Source organism: Humulus lupulus, chromosome 9 (genome assembly GCF_963169125.1).
Source record: "Humulus lupulus chromosome 9, drHumLupu1.1, whole genome shotgun sequence".
Classification (NCBI taxonomy): Eukaryota; Viridiplantae; Streptophyta; class Magnoliopsida; order Rosales; family Cannabaceae; genus Humulus; species Humulus lupulus.
In genome coordinates this window covers 150,665,938-150,686,942 of record NC_084801.1, presented here as the reverse complement: position 1 = coordinate 150,686,942, position 21,005 = coordinate 150,665,938, and the positions used below count along the sequence as shown (strand labels likewise).

Below are 21,005 nucleotides of genomic sequence, written 5' to 3'. Positions count from 1 at the left end.
GTCTGGTTCCAAAGAGAGTTTGAAGAAGTGTGTTAATTCCTTTAACAAATAGTAGAGTCTGTACTACTCTGACTTTATCACCCTGATAAAATTTTATTTTTCAAAGATGGTTCATAAAATGATTAACAAAGTTTCAACTTTGATACATAAACAACTTAGAAAACTTGACTTTATCACTTTAGTAAAGAGAAGAGGATGAGCAAAATTAGTATGAGGAAACATTAAAGGATCCGCTCACAAACTATATTAATTTCTTGCTTAAAAAGAAATATGGGTATTTTATGAAAAATGAGCTCACATCAGTACCATCCATGTAAGGAACAAGGAAAGAAGGGATCATCACTGCAGTTCCAAGGGCCAAAATGTAGTGCTGAAAACCCAGAAATACTGCCTCCCCTGTTTTTCCAAATGAAACAAATAACACTTTAAAATAAGAAATAGAAGAAAAATAACATAAAGAATCAATAAATGAAGAAATGAACATACCCCGAGGGCAGTACTCAAAAGCAGTCCCCCATTGTCTACTCAAGTGATTGTGGTGAGAAAACTGAACCAGAACCAATACACAAACACTTGGCAAACATACCAACGAGCAACAGATGTATAGCATGATCAAGTGCCAAGTCTTTCACATTATTTTGTCTAACAACCACTTCTATATTTTTAACCATCACTAGAGTTTTTCCCTCTGTTCAATTGACTATTTATTTATTTATTTTGGTCCTAAAATGTGATTGATCTGAATGGTTGTTGATACATAGAACTGACTGAAACATTATAAGAAAATTAACTATAAAACAGTGTAGTAAAGGTTTCAACCGTCTAAATTATATGTTTAAGAATAAAAAAAATGCAATAAATGTTCTTGAGTAGCCATCTTGGCTCTTGGATAAAAGCACAAACAAGAGAGGGACTACACAGAGGTTAAATAAAGATTAGAAACATACACGTTCAATGGCTGCCCGCTCCTCAGGAGTTACAGTCATAGCCTGTGGCATGGCTGAAGCCATCAGGCTCAGAACGTTCCTGATTGTATAATAAAAATGAAAAATTAGCATGTGTCAAGTAGATAACAAAAACTAATAAATAATAAAAAAAAACTGCATTCATCTCACCCTTCTCCTCCCTCGACAAGTTCATTTATCAGGCACAAAAAGTCAGCCTGAGGCTCTTGTATGAGATGCACAAGATGTGGATTTTGTTTCCCTAGCTCTTGAAGCATAGGCTGCAAAATAATAAGTGTAGTATGAGTACTATTTAGTGTCCGTCTGCCACCAAAATGACCAAGTTATCAACAGGCATTTTGTTTCTTTATGAGAAGCCTAACCTGCTGAATTTGAGGGTTTGCTTGCACCATAGCTCACAATGCTTGGAACAACAATGAAAGTTAGAGAAAAAAAATTCAACCATGACTACAACAATAAAAAAGAGTAAAGCTCCATATGGATCAGAGCAAAAAAGAAAGGAAAAAAAATTAAGTACCTGTTGACTGTTTCGAAGAAAATCCAAATTGCCAGCACCAGCATTTGCACCCACATTTGGTAGGCCTTGATTCAAGAATAGTAATATATTTTATTAATTAGCTGATCATAAAATACAATTCAAACTTCAAAGGAGCATCTATCTGAGGGAAGAATTCAAAAGTTAAGAGGTAGAACAATAGCTACCTGTGAGAAGAGATCCAGTGGATTTGCATTAGGGACAACAGCAGGTTGTGATGCTTGCACTGGAGGAATGATTGTTGGGGAGTTTGTTGCTGCCTAAGCAGGAACTTGGGCAACTGGTGGAACATCTGCCTGTTCAGGAATTCCCTGATGCATAACATCTATGTCAACTTCACAGTGTCATCAACAAAGAATGTCTCTTACAACAAACTTTTGGAGAATATTAACCTTTCAAAAATATTATTTTTCATGTAATAAAAACCACATATAGATGAAAAACAGTACACGGTTTGAGCAAACTCATACAAAATAATAAATTTAAATTGATATAATAATGTAATTATAATAAAGCAGTTCCATAGATATTGGAGTACAGAGGAACCTGATACTTCAAAACAACCTAGTTGGAGTGTTTGCTCTAGCCAGGTTGGTTAAGTTTCACTGGAATTTATCAACACTAAAGTAATAATTTAAGCAAGCACCAACTTACATCAGCTAAAGAATTGATTATTAACACATTTAATTAACATAAACACCCCCACCAGTGGAAACAATATATCAGGAGTTAACTAATAACTGTAAGCCAAAAGTAGAAAATATAATTTGAACTCAAAAAGTATATATTGCAAACACATCACAAAAAAAAACCCCACTTATGGACTAGATTGATGGTTGTAACAAACCTCGATACCAATTAAATAGTAGCGGATTGCAACATCAATGTTGCCCTTCTCCTGCAGCAGAAACATAATAATTGTCTATTAGATGCTTGCAGGCTAAATACTTGACAGTGGAACCATAAAAGATACTAAAGATTACCTTCCAAGCATTTTCCATGTTTCCATAACACTCAGCAAAGTGAGGAACAATTTGAATAACTTTTTCATTTTTTGCAATGCACGTATCAAAATCATGTAGCTAAAATAGAATAAAATAAAATTTAAGAATCAGGTGCAAGTAAATTCACTTACAAGCCAGAAACACTAAAGAGCGTACATATATTGAGAAAATACATGAATGCTAATAAGCTTCATTGAGAACCTGAAATGTAAAATATGGCAAGATAATTGTGTGACTTGGCAATAGCAACAAAATGGCTGGCCAAAAATAGCTATTATATATGCTTCAAGTACAGCTCATTAACACTTGCTCAAACCAAAAGCTTAATGGCTATAGAATGTTTTGTTAAGAAGTCTATTTACACTTATAGATGTTATGATAGTGTTGCCCAAGACTTAAAAAGTTCCAACAAAATGAGGCAATGAAAAGAACTAAATCTAAAAGCTTGTCTACATATGCTATTGTATATTTACAAGCATTTTTTGTATGTGTGTAGTTTATTCAATTTTTATGTTATATATAGAAATTTTGTTAGGCTAGTTGGCTCAGTCTCTCAGCATTCTCTCTCTATTAATCAAGCTGTATATATATCTATATTTATATATTTATGTTTTTTTTGTGTATTAGTTCTATTCTCTATTTTTTTGTATGAAAGGGGGAAGTTCTTGGCATTATTCTGTTGATGTGAAAGTGGTCAAGCATAATAACCAGATTGAGTTAAGTTACTGTTAATCCTAACCCGAATCAAACTAATTGTCAACAACTTACAGGTTTTACTGAAAATAGAAAGACATAAATTCAAATAACACAACAAAAAATAGGGGATTGACCTTTTACCAGCTTCTCTTTGCTGCTTCAACTAGACCTTTTTTCGCCCAATCTTCATGGAAGGCAAACAAAGTTAAAGTGAAAGAAGCAAAAAGAAGCTTTGGAAAGATTGTACTATACATGAGAAAAAACAATAAAAAGAAGATCACTACCCAAAAAACAAAAACAAAAAAGATTGGCTTACATCTTTTGTATGCCCTCTTCCTAGTACACTTTAAAAAGACTGTGATTCCTAGTTTTTTGTTTTGTTAGAAATTCATATATAACAGCATTGTTTTTAGATTTCCCTATGAATTTAGATTTCACTACCTTTGCAGCACCAGTAGAACTAGGAATGATATTTCGTCCTGCTCCACGGCCTCCTCTCCAATCCTTCATTGATGGGCCATCAACAGTCTTCTGTGTTGCTGAACATTAGAAACAAGAGTCAAGTAACCAACTTGTAAACTATTCTCCTATTATAGAAACAAACAAAGTGAAAAACAAACTTGTAGTTGCATGAACAGTTGTCATTAAACCTTCAAGAATACCAAATTCCTCATGAACAACCTGTGTAAAGTAATAAGAAAATCACTCAGCGAATAACTAAAAAGCATAATAGCTGAAAAGCATATTATTCATAAATGTATATTAATAAATAATGATATCTAACTCCAACCATTCAATACTATTACTATAAAATACAAAAAAAAGAGTTTATTATATATTTATACTATTACTATTACTATATAATATATATTTATATGTACACTATTACTATATAATATATTTATACTATTACTTGCTTGTCAACTTTAGGCAAACATATATTAGCAAAACTAGCTCACAAGAATAACAGTAACACAGTAAGAAGAATCAAATGTAATAATGCACAAGAATCTGAGATTACACCATAAGTCTTTATTAACCATCAACAATCTGAGATTACACCCTATACACAGTTGAGAAGAACTATCACACTCAAATTATAACAGTTCACAAAGCTAGTTCTCTCTTTCTTAAAGTCCAATCTCTAAAAAATATTGTATTATAGAATGAGGTATATGCCATTCTCTTTGGTTTTCCTTTGTTAAGATTTTTAGAGAACTTTTCATCCTCTGAAAAACAACTATCAGTGTAATTCACTATTAACACAATTAGAAGAATAGTCTATCAAAAAACTTGATCTTAAACAAATATCCATAAAACAAAGTTAACTTAAAATTTTAATTTAAGAGGAGTACTTGGTTAAGCCGGCTTGAAGTACTCTACTCTTTGTATTGAAATTGAATAAGCTGAACCTTTGTGTGATGTCTTCTTTATACTAATATCATTATATGGCACCAACCCCGTACTTTCCCTTTTTATGTCTCAATACCTTCAACAACATTATTCTTATTTTAGAAATTCCAAGTAAAATATATCAGAGAGAGCATAGCTACCAATGTCTCTTTTATTCCACAGCTAAACTCTCAACAGAAATTTAAAAGAATAAATCACAAACACGAGATAACTTCACATGAGTACATGTAGAAAGCATAAGCTTAGATATGACCACGAACTATGACTTTAGATCATTAAGAAAACATGTAAACAAAACCAGAGAACTATATAAATGATATTAGAATGTCAAACTAGGAATGCATTGCAAGAGAAGGGAAGCTTATAGATTACCCCTAACAATGTGACCAAGATACGAGCTCCACTGCATCCTAATGGGTGTCCCAATGATACAGCCCCACCATGTACGTTAAGGCTTTCTTGAGATATTTGGAAATTGGAAGAATAAAAAAATTTAGATAAGGATAGTGACAAAATGGAGCAAAGCTGAAATGCATTGTGGACAGATGAATGACTATACAAATTGCAGAAAATGGAAGAGTGATCACATTTAAAATAGCATACATTTCAGACATAAGAGTAAATCAACTTGAAAGAAATTATCAAGTTTTCTCCAAACTCACAGGATTAAGACCAAGCAGCTTTTGATTGGCTAGAGCTACAACCTAGAGAGAAGAAGGACAAATATAAATGACTGAAAAAAATGCTTACTAAATCAGGAACAATATAGGGATTACAAGTACTAAAATCTTACAGAAAATGCTTCATTTATTTCATAGTAATCAATCTGAGAAGCATCTAAACTAGCATTTGAAATAGCTTTTGCTATCACAAGGGCTGGAGCAGTTGTAAAGAATTCAGGTGCCTGCGAAGATAATCTTCTTTGAGCTATGTTTCAGCAACAGTAAAGTAGAACTAGGAAGCCAATTCATTGGAGTACCTGAGCTGCATCAGCATAGCCCTTAATCTTTGCAATTACTTGCAATCCAAGTTGAAGTGCCTTCTCTCCACTCACTAGGACTAATGCAGCTGCACCATCACTATTCATGATAAAAACCAAACCATATTAAGGCAAGTTAAAATCTGAAACCCTAGTCACACACACAAAAACAAGAAAAAGGCTGCCCACAGAAAATAAACCAGTTTTGTTGTAGCATAAACTACAATAAGTGTTGCACACCAGTTGCTTAAATGTACAAGAAAGTAAATGAGTATTTAGATAGTACAAGCCTCTAAACAGAAGGCACAGGAAACAATATATCTGATTGCATGACCACACTAAGTTAATAATTTTTTTTTCAGCATTGGCGGCGGGGGAAAAGAGAGAGGTGGGAACCTTATGATTGAAGCATTGCCAGCAGTAACAAAGCCCTCGTTCTACTTGAAACTTGGTCTTAGTTTTCTTAATTTTGCAGCATCAAACTATGAAGAGAGACAAAAACAAATTAAAAGTACTGAAGCAAGTATTGAAAAATCTGACTTAAAATCTAGTTTTAACTAGAAAACCTTACTATGACATAAATATTAATAATTATACAAGTTCACAAAATTTAGTATATACCATTTAGTATCAAGATAACCCACATCCATATATTTTTTTTAAAAAAATGGACCTCAGAAAATCCTAGTACCCTAGAAGCAATCAAGCCAATAAATTGCACTGGTAGAAACTTCTAATTATGGAACAAAACTGCTTTCCAAATGAGCTAGAAAGAAACATTCACAACAAGAGAAGAAATATGGAGCTTTCTAAACATTACCATTGACACAAGTGATGGAGCTTTCTCTGACCAAACAGTTCTCACTATCTGGGACAACCTTCCTTAACACCGTCTCGCCATTGAAGTTCTGCAGAATCTGCCTGAGTCTAGCAGCAGAGACAAGTGGTTGAAGGCTGAGTTGTGCATGTCCCATTTTGTCATCTGTCTTCAAGAGGTCTTTATCAAACACTTCCTAAGGGGAGAAAGCACTTTGGTCATATAACATACTAGTGTTAATTATGTCTTCAAAGGAATACATGAGAAGAAGATTAACAAAATAGATGCAAACTAAAACTATTGATAAAGGCCAAAAGACAATAATTGGCTTGAGGAAGGAAAAGGTGAAACATTTGCTACATAAACTCACAAGTTAGAGCTGAAGCTCCCATGTTCAGTGAGAAAAGAATATAGGGACAATAAATAAAGGTTTTGGAGCAATATGCAACTTCAAAATGGCTAAACAAAATGCAATTTCATGATTTAACATAGCAGAGATGAGTGCCAAACTAAATTATATCTTGAAATTGAAACTATGTGGCAGATTTGGATAGCTACAAATTCAAAATCTTGGGAACTTACCAAATTCAAAACTCCATTAGGTTCTTTGAGGGAGAAAGTCAGCTCTTCATTCCAGCTGGATTGTTCTTGATATATATAGACTAATATATGTATATGTTTATATGGGGAACCTAAAAAAACACTTCTTATTTGATTGGAGGGTGGCCTTTTATGGCATCTGGTGCAATGATAAGTTTAGTTAAAATGATAAGTTTGAGTTTGAAAGCTAGATTTTTTGGCTGTTTGAGTCAACAGTGTCTGGCTAAGAATAGATCAATTGCTGAGTTGGTTAGGAGTTTATGATTTGGCTTGTATTTTAGTCTCTGTTTTGAGTTTTTTGTAAGTTTGGTGGTGTTTCAAATCTGGCAGTTGTAATTTGTTTATGTGTTTTTAATATACTCCTTTTTTCGATAAAAAAAAAAGTTGAAAAAACTCAAAAACTCAAAATGCCCATGGGTGGATAAGATAAAAGCAAAGCAAACCAGGAAAATTAGCATAGGGTGATAGCAGTTAATTCAAGAATGTAAATGGAGAAAAAGTAGCTCTAAAGAAGATTTTGAGACTCAGGCAAATCTTATTTATATATAGAACTTTACAACAGTAGCAATACACAACATAGAAATAGATGGAAGTTGTAACAGTCTAACTGAATACAACTGAAGCTAACAAAACTAACAAACCATAAACCGAAAACCAATCATGTAATATTACATTTTCTAACAATATATACATATATTGTTATCTTATTGGAAAGCTTCCACTTTTCACCCTTGAATTTCAAAAATTATGGCCTTAGAAAACCAGTGGTAACGACTATTCAATAAAAACAAACAAGCATAAGTGGATTCATTACAAAATACTAGTATACAATCTGATCCCAACTTAATCCACAAAACCCATTACAAAAATAAATGTTTATTCTCTCTTGTAAACAAAATGATTGGCTGAACCTCAACTCTTTTTTAACTTTACATTGAGTTTTTCATATTAATTTTTCTATTTCAAGTAAATAGGCATGCTGAATCTAATAAATAAAATTTTCTACATAAGCCTTCCTTAGTACATAAAAAGTAAGCCTAATAAATAAAATCTTGATCAGATACTACTCAGATATTCTATTCGCTTCTATTTTATCTAATAAAATAAAAGGCAGTTCAATTCTCTAATAAATGAATGGATACAAACCAAAATAGCAATCAAATAAAATAATTGTCTTGAAACTTATTGCCAAGTTAAACTATTTCATTATTTGATTATTTAAATGTTTTATTTTCCTTGAGTTCATCTTCAAAGGATATCAATATAGGGGGTGTATTACTGCACATAACTGAAAAAAGGAACAGTAGGAACAACTCAGGTTGAAGAAAAATTTGACAAGTTCACAAGAAAGAAAAGTGACTAAATGGTCTAAAAATATAAATATAATAATCCAAAAAAAAAAAAAAAACTAACCAGATATGCCAATAACATCCATGTCATCAAAGTCGTTTTGAAGGAAATCAAGAACATTCTGAACTCCTTTTGAAACCATATTCATCCCCATGGCGTCTCCCATGCTACAGGTAAATCTGATATACACATTCTTTCCAACAATCGCGCACTGAATACCCTGGAGCTTGGCAAATCTACTAGACCTAGAGACGATGACCAAAACCCAATAAGACAAATGGTTCAAATCTAATATTCATTACTATTCAATGAATCTGACATTTGAAAGAAACTTCACGGCTGTATATTGACTAAAGATTCAGCCTTTATGTGATTTTTCTATTCTTTCTTTCTTTATTTATTTACTTTTAATTCTTTCGGATCCTCAAATTCAACTTGATGCTTTATTACTAAAATTTATATTAAATTAGAGAAAGAAAAAAAAATGATATCGATCTCCGTATTAAAATTTCAATCACCAAAACCACAAACAATAGATAAAACTTTACATATATACATATGATATTTATGAAGCATAGACTAACCTGTTAAAGATGATGGAAAGTGTCTCGAAATTTTCAGGGTCCTCCAAGAAGAACTTCAACTCGGAAGCTCTCTTGGCGGAATTAAACCTCACAACTGGTGCTCTGGTCATGCCGTCCCTCAACAACACGCTGGTAGCCCCACCAGACAAATGGATAGCCTTGCAACCTCTGTTTGTACTCACAATCAAACAACTCTCCGTAGTCGCCATCGGCACCGAATACTCGAACCCATCGAGCAACAACGGACCCGCGATTCCCACCGGAATCTGGACGTACCCAACAGGCATTTCGCAGCACTACCCCAAAATAGACTCGTAATCGAACCCTTCCAAAGGTAAACCCTGTAGCGACCTTCCCCCTGTCCTCTGAAGCGCCTCACGTCAAATCACGGCGGCTCTCTTACAGTCTCCGATCTTGGACTATAGCGAGTAGGACGACACCTTACCCTCCACTACCAATTTAATAATATCCTCATCTTCTTCGGAGGACAATGTTGGAAGAACCTAACGATCCAAGTTGAGGGTTCGAATGATGGAGCAAGGCAGTTGGCAACCATTGTCGTCTATCAGAAAATTTTGTATGAATATAGGGGAAAATGAGACAGAGAGAGAGAGAGATGAAGACTGGTTCGGTCCGAGATAGGGAAAATGAGAAGGAAAATTTGTCGCTTTTTTTTCATTTGCCACATGTTACTTCACTCATTTACTTTGTATATACTATAATACTTTTTTAATAGTATTATAATGATGTGTTATTGAAAGGGGGTTTTGTTGTAGTGGGGGTTTGAATCTTAATTAGCCATCTCAATACTGACTTGAACAAATAAGCTCAAACATTTTTTTTGGCCCTAAGAGCATGATAATCTCCACTCTTACCTTTGTTTTTAAGTTGCTGAAATATTGTTAAGTCAAATTTCAGGTGTGTGCTTTTGTTCTTACTTGGACTATGTGACAATTGGAAGATGTTTTGGCTAGAAAAGCAATGGTTTGAATTCAGTTTTCTTATGCTATTTTTCTGGCATGCATGTTAACTATCTTTTGGTTGAGACAATTTATTCTTCAAAAACAGAATTTGAGCAAAAACATTATGTTATTTTAACCATTGCAATTTATTTTTATAGAAGCTAGAGGCTAAAAGTTAGATAATAAAATGAGATAAAAAATTTTCTAGAAAATTTTATTGTGACAGTCTTGTCTCCATGAAGTTTAATAATAAAAAGGTCCAATTATTATGACACATGTCTAGAATCCATTCTTTTTTGTTTTTCCTCTTCTTTTTTTATATAATTCTTTTGGCTGCTCCTTCTAATGATTAATTCAGTATTGATTATAATTTTTAGCTCATTTCAAGTGTTGAATCACAAATATTCAACACTTGCATATATTTAGATAAAGTTTAGCTCATTTGATGAATGTGGTGCTATTTGGAGAGACCAGTGATAAGGAACACAGCATAATGAAAATTTCATCTGTTTGCCATAATGGAGTTGTATTGTATTGTATGTATTTGGTTTCGATTCATGTTAGGGTGATTGGTACAGGATAATTGTCCTTCTGTGATGTTTGCAATGGCAGGAGGGGTGGTACATAGCCTTTGAAATCTCTCAACTCAGTATGCTTGGGCTTTTGTTGGCTTATCAGTCACAGAAGTGATCACTGCAAGCATAACAGTTGTTATAGGTCCATTCTTTCATTCTATCTCTCTCTCTCTGACCATTTCTAAATGTTGATGTTTGTCTATGTTGCTATTATAGATACTGAATTTTTTCTTCTGTTGCGATCTTTAATGGTGACAGGAACAACCTCGAATTACTTTTTAGACAATAGAATTAATAGAGCCGAGATCCTTTTCCCTGGCGTTGGCTGCTTCTTGGTTCCAGTTTGCCTTGCTTCTACTATCCACTCATCTAATGCAGCTGCTAATAAAGAAAAGCTTGAAGGTTTTTCATCTAAAGAGGGGTATGTTTCATTCATTAAATGTTAAGGTTATCAAAGAATTATCTTGTTTTTATTCATTTTTAAAAATAAAATCATCGAGCTTGTTGAGTGATGTAATTTTTCCTTAATTGTTTTGTTTGATGGTGCACTTAAGGATAATGAGAATGAGCAAAAAACTAGTTGTACCGCTATAGATGGTACTGTAAAAGACAATAATTTTTAGTATGGAAAGTCAATTAAAATTCTCACATTTAGATGAAAAGTGATAATCTTGTGTTGCAAAAATACTACACAACAAATATTTGGACGTTCATCACCTGACATTCAAATCCAAACATCTCAGATTCTCTATCACATTTAATAATTATAACTCTTCCTACAGGTGTTTGGGAAAAGCACTATCATTGGACTGTCCATATGTTTCTTTGTTGGTGTTTTCTTTTCTCTATTCTCACCAGCATTGAACTTGGCAACAAATGATCAATGGCATACATTGAAAGATGGGGTTCCTCACTTGGTTGTCTACACTGCATTCTTTTACTTCTCAGTATCTTGTTTTGTCCTTGCTATAATCCTCACATCACATTCCTTTACTACCCTGTGCTGGACTTACCGAAATCATCATTCAAGGATTATATGTTGAATATTTAAGACTACTTGAATACTTTAAGAACATTTTGTTGTTCATGACAGTGTTGAATGTTTTAAACTAATTTGTGGATTGTTAATATAATGTTGAATGTTTTTACTATTTGTTATTTGAAAATCAAGTTCATTTGATGATGCTAGTATATATTAGAAAGCTAATTTTAATTATATAAAAAAAATTAAAATATAATAGAATAAATTAGTGTTATATAAATGAATATATAATGAGAATTTAAACTTATCTAAATATTAAAATAATACGCAAAATGTGTTATAATATCTATTACAATAACACTCTTTATAAGTAAAGAATTTTGTTATGCAAACTTCATTATATAACACAAATATTGTGTTATACTAAAGTGTAGTATAACACAAATTTATAAGTATTGAAATGTGTTATATAATCGACTATAAATAATATAATTAAACACTTATCTATTTATTAAAATAACACAGAAAGTGTGTTATCGTTGACAGTATAATAACACATCTGTATAACAATGATAAAGTGTTATGTAAAGTACCCTGACCTACGATAACATAGTCGGTCTTAACACATCATAAAGTGTTATGGTATGTTTTGATAACACATTTTTGGTGTTATTAAAAGCATTTTTTTTTCGTAGTGTGGACTCCTATAGTAGTTGTGGGTGTTGTTTGTCATACTCACTTCTGATAATATCTGCAGTAGTTTCTTCTTATAGAAACTCATCTTAGTTTAAATTTATTAATGATGAGCACTGTAAAATATCCTGAACAAAGAATTAGGGATGAAGTTAGAAGCTTAGTTTATAGATCAACCTGGTCTCGCATAAATGCTTGACACATTATTATATTTCTACTTTACTTGTATCTTTCATGGACACACATATATGGTATTCTATTTTATGTACAATATTTTCCATCACCATGCTGAGGTAAGCCATTTCATCTATATATTTCACACTATTAGAGTACATTGGCAATGCTCTTACTCTGGTGTGCTATAGATCTAAACGCAAGGAATGTTGAGAAGTAGATTCCACACCTTAGGATCAACATTTGGTCCTTGTCTAATTCCACCTTCATCAAAAAATGAGAAAAAGGGACAACAAAGATTTCTTTCAAAACAGATTTCATAAGGTATACAATTTTTATGTTTTTTTTTAATCTATATTTTTTAATGATCTCCACATGCTAATCATTTATTAACTTTCTCAGGAGTCAGGGGTTGAAAAAGATGGTGTTGCCAAGTTTGTACTTGTGTGGAACCAAGTTATAAATAGTATCAGATTAGAGGACTTAATCAACAATAGGTGAATTTATCTCTTATTAATGTGCTGTGAATGGTAATTTTGGAAAAAAAATCTGATAAAAATTTCTCTCATATGAATAGGTAGGTGGATTTGATGACAATACCTATGTCTTCAGAATAATTTTCTGGCACTGTCCATTGCCCAATATGTTTAAGAAGTGACATTATTTAATTTATATGGTTCTTTTTTCCTCTGGTTTCCTAGTATAACAAGTCTTGTTATTCACACTCTAGTTATCTACGACATTGTGCATTGCAGGGATTTTATGGGGAAGGATGAAATTCTTGTCAAAAAGATTAGAAAAGACAAATGCATTTACTATGATGTAAATGAGTGTTGTGATTCACTAAAGTACATTCTTAAGTTTCTCGTTGTGGGAGATTTGGAAAAGAGGGAGAAAAATGATTGCAAAATGTTATGTTGTTTTGTATGCATACATATTTGAATATTTAAATCATGTCATTCTTACCATGTAGATACATTATTTCGTCTGTCTTTTCCTGATATAACATTCAATGTTGGCTTCTCACTTATTATTTCTTCTTTTATGATGATCCCTGTGTTGCATTCTAGGGTCATATCTGAAATAATATATGAAGTTGAAGAAAACCTTGAAAGATCAAGTTTTCTTGAGGACTTTAGAATGATTGAGCTTCCAAATTTGCGAGATAAATTTGATGAGTTGCTTGAACTTCTGGTAAGCTTGCATATTTCTGGCTTCTCCTTGATTTTTTAGAGTGAGGAGTCCGTAGTCTGAGTCCAAACCATACTAACTTCAAGGGTGAGGGAAATGGAGATCATGCTGGTAAGGTAGTGAAAGTTATACATGACATCTTTGAAATTATAACCAATGATATGATGGTAGAATATTCCAGGTTGGATGCTTTCAAACTTACCATTCTTTTGTAAGATCAGTAGTTGACATGTTTTATATACTAATACTACCATACTTCATGTTCAAACCACAAAGAGCACGTGATGAAACTTGTAACATTCATTGCCTGCCTTCCACTTCTTTATAGGACCTTATGTAACGTCCTACGTTTTTGGGTACCTTTAAACGACTCGGGTCGGGATTTTTCCCCCGGGTTAAGAATATTATATTTTGTTTGTAAGTATTCCATGAGTTATTGCTAGCCAAAATATGAATTTTGTGATTTTAAAAGTCAAGATAAGACTTTCGGTCCTGGACCGACACAAAAACCCTGATCGGGTAAAAATCTCGGAAAATAAAATGAAAAATCATGGCAATTATATTTTGGGCATAAAATACATTCATAAAAGTTAAAGTTTGGTTAAAAAAATAATAAACCTAAAAGAAAATGGAAATTTTAAGGCATTTTGTGTTAAATGCCTAATTTTGCCGAAATGGGGAATTTTATTCCATGAATGGACCTTAGGTTAAATTTTATTGTGTGATTAATTAAATTTCAATGTAAGATACATTAAATTTAATTAATTAATGTTAAGTTTGGTGATTAAAACTTAATAAGAGTGAAAAAAAAGGTGTCAAAAGCCAATTTGGACTTTTCTTCTTATGAAACCTTTATTAACCTTTATAAAAAATATATATATATATAATAAAAAAAAAAAACCAATGATCACATATATGGAAAAGGGTGGCCGGCCATGTGCTATTTTAGAGTGGTGTGAACCCAATTTTATAAAGTTTAACTCCCATTTAATTAAGAAGTCAAGTGGGCAAGTGGGTAGAAAAGCACTCAAGTGTTTTGTGGTATTTTGAAGAGTTGTGTGAGCCATTCTAACCCCCAAATCCGACCACTCTCCCTCCCTCATTCACTCTCATCTGATTTTTGAAGACTCTCTCAAGTGTTCTCTCCATTTTCAACCCCAAGAACACCAAAGAAACTTGGAAGCTAAGTCTTGGTCTAGGAAGGGTTTTCCCTAAGGTAAAGTTTCATTAATCTAGACTTTTGTCAAGTTTTAATCATAGAGTTTCAAATAGCTAATTACCTATGTTGTTGGGGGAAGTTGGTTAGGGTTTTTGAAAGGTTTTGGAGGAGCCAAAGCTAATAGGAAGGTCAAAACCTTAAGCAAGAACACCAAAGAGGTAAAAAGTTTACTTTTGATGATTTTGTTGTAGGGTTTTTAGTTTTAAGCTTTATTTTGTATATTTAATGCTTAAAGTTTCTTTTTGGTGATGTAATAAGGTTATGGTAGTTGTTTAATAATTTTTATGATGCATGTGTATTGATGTTTGAAAATGGGAACCAAAACCCCCAAGGGTTTTGTAGGATGCCCTAAAACAAAACATGTTTTGAGCTGTGACTTCCAAGGGGTCAAGCAGCCACTGTATATTGTTTTTGTAAAATTAAATTGTACTGTGATGTTGTTGAGATTGATTACATAAAATTGAGCTTTTGAAACACTAAAAAAATGTTTATAAATGAGTAAGTTATGCTATTTCAAAGTTTAGGTAAAAAACTGTTTTTTCGTATTCTTATTTTCGGAACCAAGTTTGGACAGCCACTGTATAGGGCAAATGAACCCAGTTTTTTCTAAATTTTGTGGACATATTGCTGGAATAACCTATTATTCCACTGTAAAATTTGGTAAGAAAATATTGAACGGTTTGAAAGTTATTAACTGTCAAAGTTTGGAAAAAAATAAGGACTTGAAAATAAGGTCATTTTTACCTCATTGTTGGAAAATGATTTCACCAATCAAAAATGCTCATTTTGACCTAAGATTTTACAAAGACCTAAACGGCATAACAAAAATGGAATTGGGAAATTTTGGGAACAATCGGGTAAGTAAATTTCAAGTTATGAACTAACGAAGTATGTAGTTAAAAATGTGAAAAATAGGCTTTTCACACTTAGTGTAAAAATGAGATTTTGGAACATAAGGTAAAAAGTAAAATTTTGCTTATTTCAAGATATAAATTGGTAAGTCTTGAAATCATACTTTCACTAAAATAACCCCTTTGAGTTTAAATGAATTATTTTTATTAAAGAGTTTTTATTCTTTCTAAAAATAAGAGATTTAATTTATTAATAGTTAATAAATTAAAAGAGGGTTTAAAACCCTATATTTTGAGAAAATAATTAAATGAATTATTTTTCTAGTAAGTAAAAATTGATTAATTGCTTTTGGAAAATTAATTAGTCAAGATGAGAAATATATAACGGTTTTCCTAATTAAGACAAATTAGGCAATTTTCTTAAATCGGTTTTTAGATATTAAAACCTTAAGAAAACTAAAAGGAAAATTTAAAGAGTTTATTTTCTTTAAAAATAATTAAGGAATTTATTTGTATTTTCTGGATATAATACCGGCTAAAATCTTACATATTTTAACCGACTAGTCGAAAGTGCGGGTTAATAGCGATACCTTGAAAGAATAAGATTTTTAGCGGGTTGTGGGGAAATACCATTGCGATACCTGAGCCTAGGTACGAGACCTTAGGATAGGTCTCCCCGAGACTTAGGGTTTAGTCTCGAATATTTTGTATGACTTTCCTTAATAGGTTTAAAACCAAATAAGGATTATAAATCCTTACAAATGACTTTTATTAAAATGACCAAACTGCCCAAAATAATAATAACGAATTATGAGTGCCATAATTAATCCGAGTATACTGTATGGATAACTACAGTATTGGCTAAGCATAACTGGACTGAACGTTGGAGGGTGAAAACCTGCTGAGCGCTAAGGACTCCAAGTAAGTCAACTAATATTGTATGGCTGCAACATGAAATGATTATTGTCTTGTATGTTAGTATAGGGATACATGCACATATATAGGCTGTCATAGAAAGTTGCTTAGAGACGTTAGTCTAGTGAGTGCTGATTTAGAAAATATGAACGGTAGATGTCCGTCATATCCTAGACGGTTGATCCCCGTCACACTGCTTGATTTTATTTATGTCCGGTTCATTACCGCGATGAGTGGCCAGGAGATGAGGATAAGCTAGTTAAACCTAAGGGCGCCAAGATAAATGGGACCTAGGGGCCCTCATGCTTACTTAATCATTGGACGGTTAGAATCCGAGCAAGTGCTCTGATAAGTTATTCCCGGATAGCAGCCGTGAATATTGGCCATTCCGTGAGAGTGCCTAGAGATACTAGGGGTTGTCAAGATTGAGTGAGGCTGAACACCCTAGGGGCAGCTGCTCACCAGCACCACTGATTTACATAGAAGTCTCCGTAAAACCGTGTAAATTGGATTACACTCTTGAATAAGTAGTGATGCCCTAGGTAACACGATAGTTACCCTTGATGAGAATATTTATTGGCTAGATCTTAGTGTGGGAACTTGATTCTCTTTTACAGATTAGCAATTATGTTGGAGGGCGCGTTACGCATGAATTGTTGGAAATTGTCGAGCGTCGGTCTCGAATTATGTTGTGATATAATATATCTGCTTGCTCTGGGATTTTTGAGTGCAGGGATATAATTGTTGATAAGATATAGTTGTGATATAATCTATCTGCTTGTTCTGGGATTTTTCTGAGTGCAGGATTTTTTTTATCTAGTTATGAATTAATTTATCATTGGTTATCAGGCATGACCATAATTTTCCCAGGACGCTTTGGCGTTCTTGAAATTGATTGTGTAGGGTCCGGATCCCTATTTCTCTACTTGCTTTGTTTGAAAGCTGATCTTACTAAGCGTTTTTGCTTACCTAGTTGTTTCATGTTGTAGGTAAGAGCAAGGGCAAGGCAGAGCAGTGAGCGCTGGAGTCTTCCTTGCAAATGTACATGTGGACCGACCTTTTGGGAAGCCTTTTTATTTTTGGAAATGTTGTGTAATTTTCCTAAACTAGGCTCACTCTAATCTTTATAAAACATGTTTGTAACTAAATGTTAAGTATGGCCATACGACTTTTTAAAAAGTATTTTTTTCTATGGGTTTTTGAGACATTTTGTTAAATGAAAACATTTATATTTCCGCATTATCGAGTCTTGAAAATCCGAGTCATTACACCTTGTTCATTACTACTAGTCAAAGTAACTGATCCAAAGTATAGGATGAGTTTACACTTAAGAAAAGAGAAACAAATAATTAACACATAAAACACAGCCATAGACTCCTGCAATTGCGTGTAGAAATTTTCCATGAGCAGATCGGGCATCTTATTTTGTTGCTTACTATCAAATATAGTGCACTTGATGTACCTACTAACATAGATGCTCGCAGGCGCATATCATTCTTTTCTACTTCCCCTTTCATGAATATGCCCACCACTCATAGAGTGCAAAATATGCTGTCGTTCAGGTGATATTTCTTGCCTTTGAGTATTATTATTCTGATTCTTATCTGTCTAAACTATGCAAGATGTGACAACCTATGCAAAATGAAGATATAAAAATGTTGAGTAATTAGTTATACTTAAAGCTTGAGCTGAAATATCACAAGGGAAAAAAGAGCTGAAGTAATGAAATATAACATATGATCAATTACAGGAAGCGGAAATATAACATATGAGATGAAGTTGGTTATGCTGCCATACATCTTCATATAGTTAGGCGTTTGAGGTGTCTTTTCTTTTCCGTGTACTCTTCATAAAGGAAAAGATCTTGCTGGCTTGCTTTAATATTGTTGTTGTTGTTGTTTTATTTCTGACGAAGACACAGATAAAGGGAATCAAATGGAAGGTCATGGTACATTTTTTGGGCTCGGCAATAGGCTTTCAAATCAAGTGCAAATAACAAAGCATATTAATATCTTTATATTTCGTTGTTCACTTTTAAGTGATACATGGAAGTTTTTTCAAATTTTTGCTTGAAGTTTATTATGATGACTTTGATTTTCTAAACTTTACTTTTTGAAAGTTGTTCACTTCTTAAGTGAAATATGTATTTGGACCGAGTTACCGAATATGATAATATTGGCATTTTTGTAGATATAATGTTTTTTTTATCATTATATTGTTATCAAGGTAAAAAAATTATTATAATATAATATAAATAAAAAAAAATAACAACTATAACCAAAAGTTATCATTAATATAATATTAACAAGCATAAAATGTTATAAAAGAATCTATAATAACATTTTTTTACAACACTTAAATAATGACATGAAATAAGCATAATGTATGATTCTTGACAAAATATAATAAGAAAAATATGTTATAAAAGAATCTACAATAACTATTTTTATAACACTTAAATAATGTCATGAAAAAAGAATAATGTTTAACTCTTAACAAAATATTTATAAGCTTGATAAATAGATATTGTATGTGATTTGTAATAAAGAAAAATAGTTATGGAATAGTCAATTATAACACTATTGATAACACTTGAAAATTCTTATAAAAAGGTCCACACTTTTAATAACATGGGCTATGTTAGCATTGGGTAAAGTGTTATAAGCTGTGTTTTGTAGCACTTTTTCAGAGTTATCCATAATATTTGCTCTTATAGTGACTACCTGGACTAGTTTGTCATCGTCTTTATCGAAGATATCTTAGTGTATTCACAGTCAAAGGAAGAGTGTGAGCAATAACTCAGGTTGGTCTAGCAGAGGCTGAGAGAGCACAAATTATTTGCAAAGTTCAAGAAGTGTGAGTTCTGGTTACCTAAGGTGATTTTCTTGGGTCATATTGTTAGTAGAGATGGAATCAAGGTAGATCCAGCTAAGACTGAGACTGTCAGGGATTGGCCAAGGTGCAGGAATGCCTCTGAGATTAGAAGCTTCCTTGGATTGGCAGGTTATTACAGGAGGTTTGTGGAGAGTTCTCAAGGATAGCTACCCCACTGACAGAGCTGACGCACAAGAGTCAGAAGTTTGCATGGTCAGATAGATGCGAGAGAAGCTTACAGGAGTTGAAGCGTTTGATTACCGCTCCAATCTTATGTCTTCTGACAGATCAGGAAAAGTTCATAGTTTATTGTGATGCCTCAAGACAAGGGTTAGATTGTGTCCTTAAGCAGGCAGGAAAGGTGATTGCTAATGCATCACGCTAGTTGAAGGATTATGAGCAGAGGTATCCTACTAATGATCTGGAGTTAACAGCAGTGTTCTTTGCATTAAAGGTATGGAGGCATTACCTCTATCGAGAGAAGTGTGAAATATATACTGACCACAATTACACAACAGGATTTGAATATGTGGTAGAGGCATTGGTTGGAACTGGTGAAGGACTATGACTGTGACATCCTTTGTCATCCAAGAAAAGCCAACATGGTGGCAGATGCCTTAAGTCGGAAAGGTTCTGGACAGTTATACACTTCGAGGCAGATATCCAAGGAGTTGGCAGAGGATATGACTAGAGTAGGGATTAAGTTAGTAGTGGGCTAGTTAACCAACATTACCCTGCAGTATACTCTTCTAGAAATGATAAAGGAGAGTCACTTAAAAGAGCCACAGCTGATGAAGATTAGAGAGGACTTCCTAGATGGAGTGGCTAGGGACTATATAGTATCAGATATGGGTTTGTTAAGATATAAAGGTCAGATTTGTGTTCCGATGGATACTGTTATCAGACGGGAGATTCTGGATGAATCTCATACTATCCCGTACTCTTTGCATCCTAACACCACGAAGATGTACGAGGACATGAGGACTTTATATTGGTGGCCGAGGATGAAGAGGGACGCAACCGAGTATGTGGCCAAGTGTTCGACGTGTCATTAGATCAAGGCTCAACACCAAAGACTAGCTAGGCTATTATAGCCCATGGATATCCCAGAGTGGAAATGGGAAGACATCACATTGGATTTCGTGGTGGGATTACCCATAATAGAGGGTCAACACAATTCGGTGTGGGTTATTGTGGACAGATACACCAAATCAGTTCACTTTCTACCAGTGAGGAAAACTTACACAGTTGACTAGTATGCAGATCTCTATGTGAGAGAGATAGTACATCTTCATAGAGCTCTAAGGTCGATCGTGTCAAATTGGGACCCCACATTTACCTCCAAGTTTTGGGGAAGTTTGCAGAAGGTAGTGGGCATGCAACTGAAGTTTAGTAAGACTTATCATCCTCAGACTGATGGTCAGTCTGAGATGACTATCCAGATATTGGAGGACATGCTAAGAGCATGTGTACTGGATTTTGTAGGGTCTTGGAGTAAATAATTTCCTCTGATAGAGTTTTCCTACAACAACAGCTACTAGGCGACCGTAGGAGTGGCTCCTTATGAGATGTTGTGTGGTAGGAAATGCAGATCACCTATTCACTGGGATGAGATGGGTGAACGTA

General features: G+C 33.5%; 1 protein-coding gene, 2 long non-coding RNA genes and 1 pseudogene across 3 annotated transcripts; 1 reads left to right on the top strand and 3 right to left on the bottom strand.

Annotated features, from left to right (window-relative positions):
* The window catches only part of LOC133800175 (3-hydroxy-3-methylglutaryl-coenzyme A reductase 2-like), a 100,126-nt pseudogene extending 90,627 nt beyond the window's left edge, over window positions 1-9,499 (bottom strand).
* LOC133802163 (uncharacterized) lies at window positions 786-1,697 on the bottom strand. Its single transcript, XR_009877173.1, has 2 exons — window positions 1,328-1,697; window positions 786-1,225 (listed from the first exon to the last, which is right to left on the bottom strand). It is a non-coding gene; the product is annotated as an uncharacterized LOC133802163 (long non-coding RNA).
* Window positions 4,645-6,333, bottom strand: LOC133800601 (uncharacterized). The gene is made up of 6 exons (XR_009876540.1): window positions 5,989-6,333; window positions 5,593-5,692; window positions 5,407-5,517; window positions 5,276-5,317; window positions 4,986-5,071; window positions 4,645-4,689 (listed from the first exon to the last, which is right to left on the bottom strand). It is a non-coding gene; the product is annotated as an uncharacterized LOC133800601 (long non-coding RNA).
* Window positions 9,500-12,605: 3,106 nt separating the features above from the next.
* LOC133800173 (uncharacterized) lies at window positions 12,606-20,098 on the top strand. Its single transcript, XM_062238131.1, has 8 exons — window positions 12,606-12,653; window positions 12,732-12,826; window positions 13,085-13,177; window positions 13,400-13,523; window positions 19,382-19,464; window positions 19,509-19,740; window positions 19,783-19,833; window positions 19,916-20,098. Exons 1-8 carry the CDS (start codon window positions 12,606-12,608, stop codon window positions 20,096-20,098), a joined length of 909 nt encoding a protein of 302 aa, XP_062094115.1.
* The last annotated feature ends 907 nt before the right edge of the window (window positions 20,099-21,005 follow it).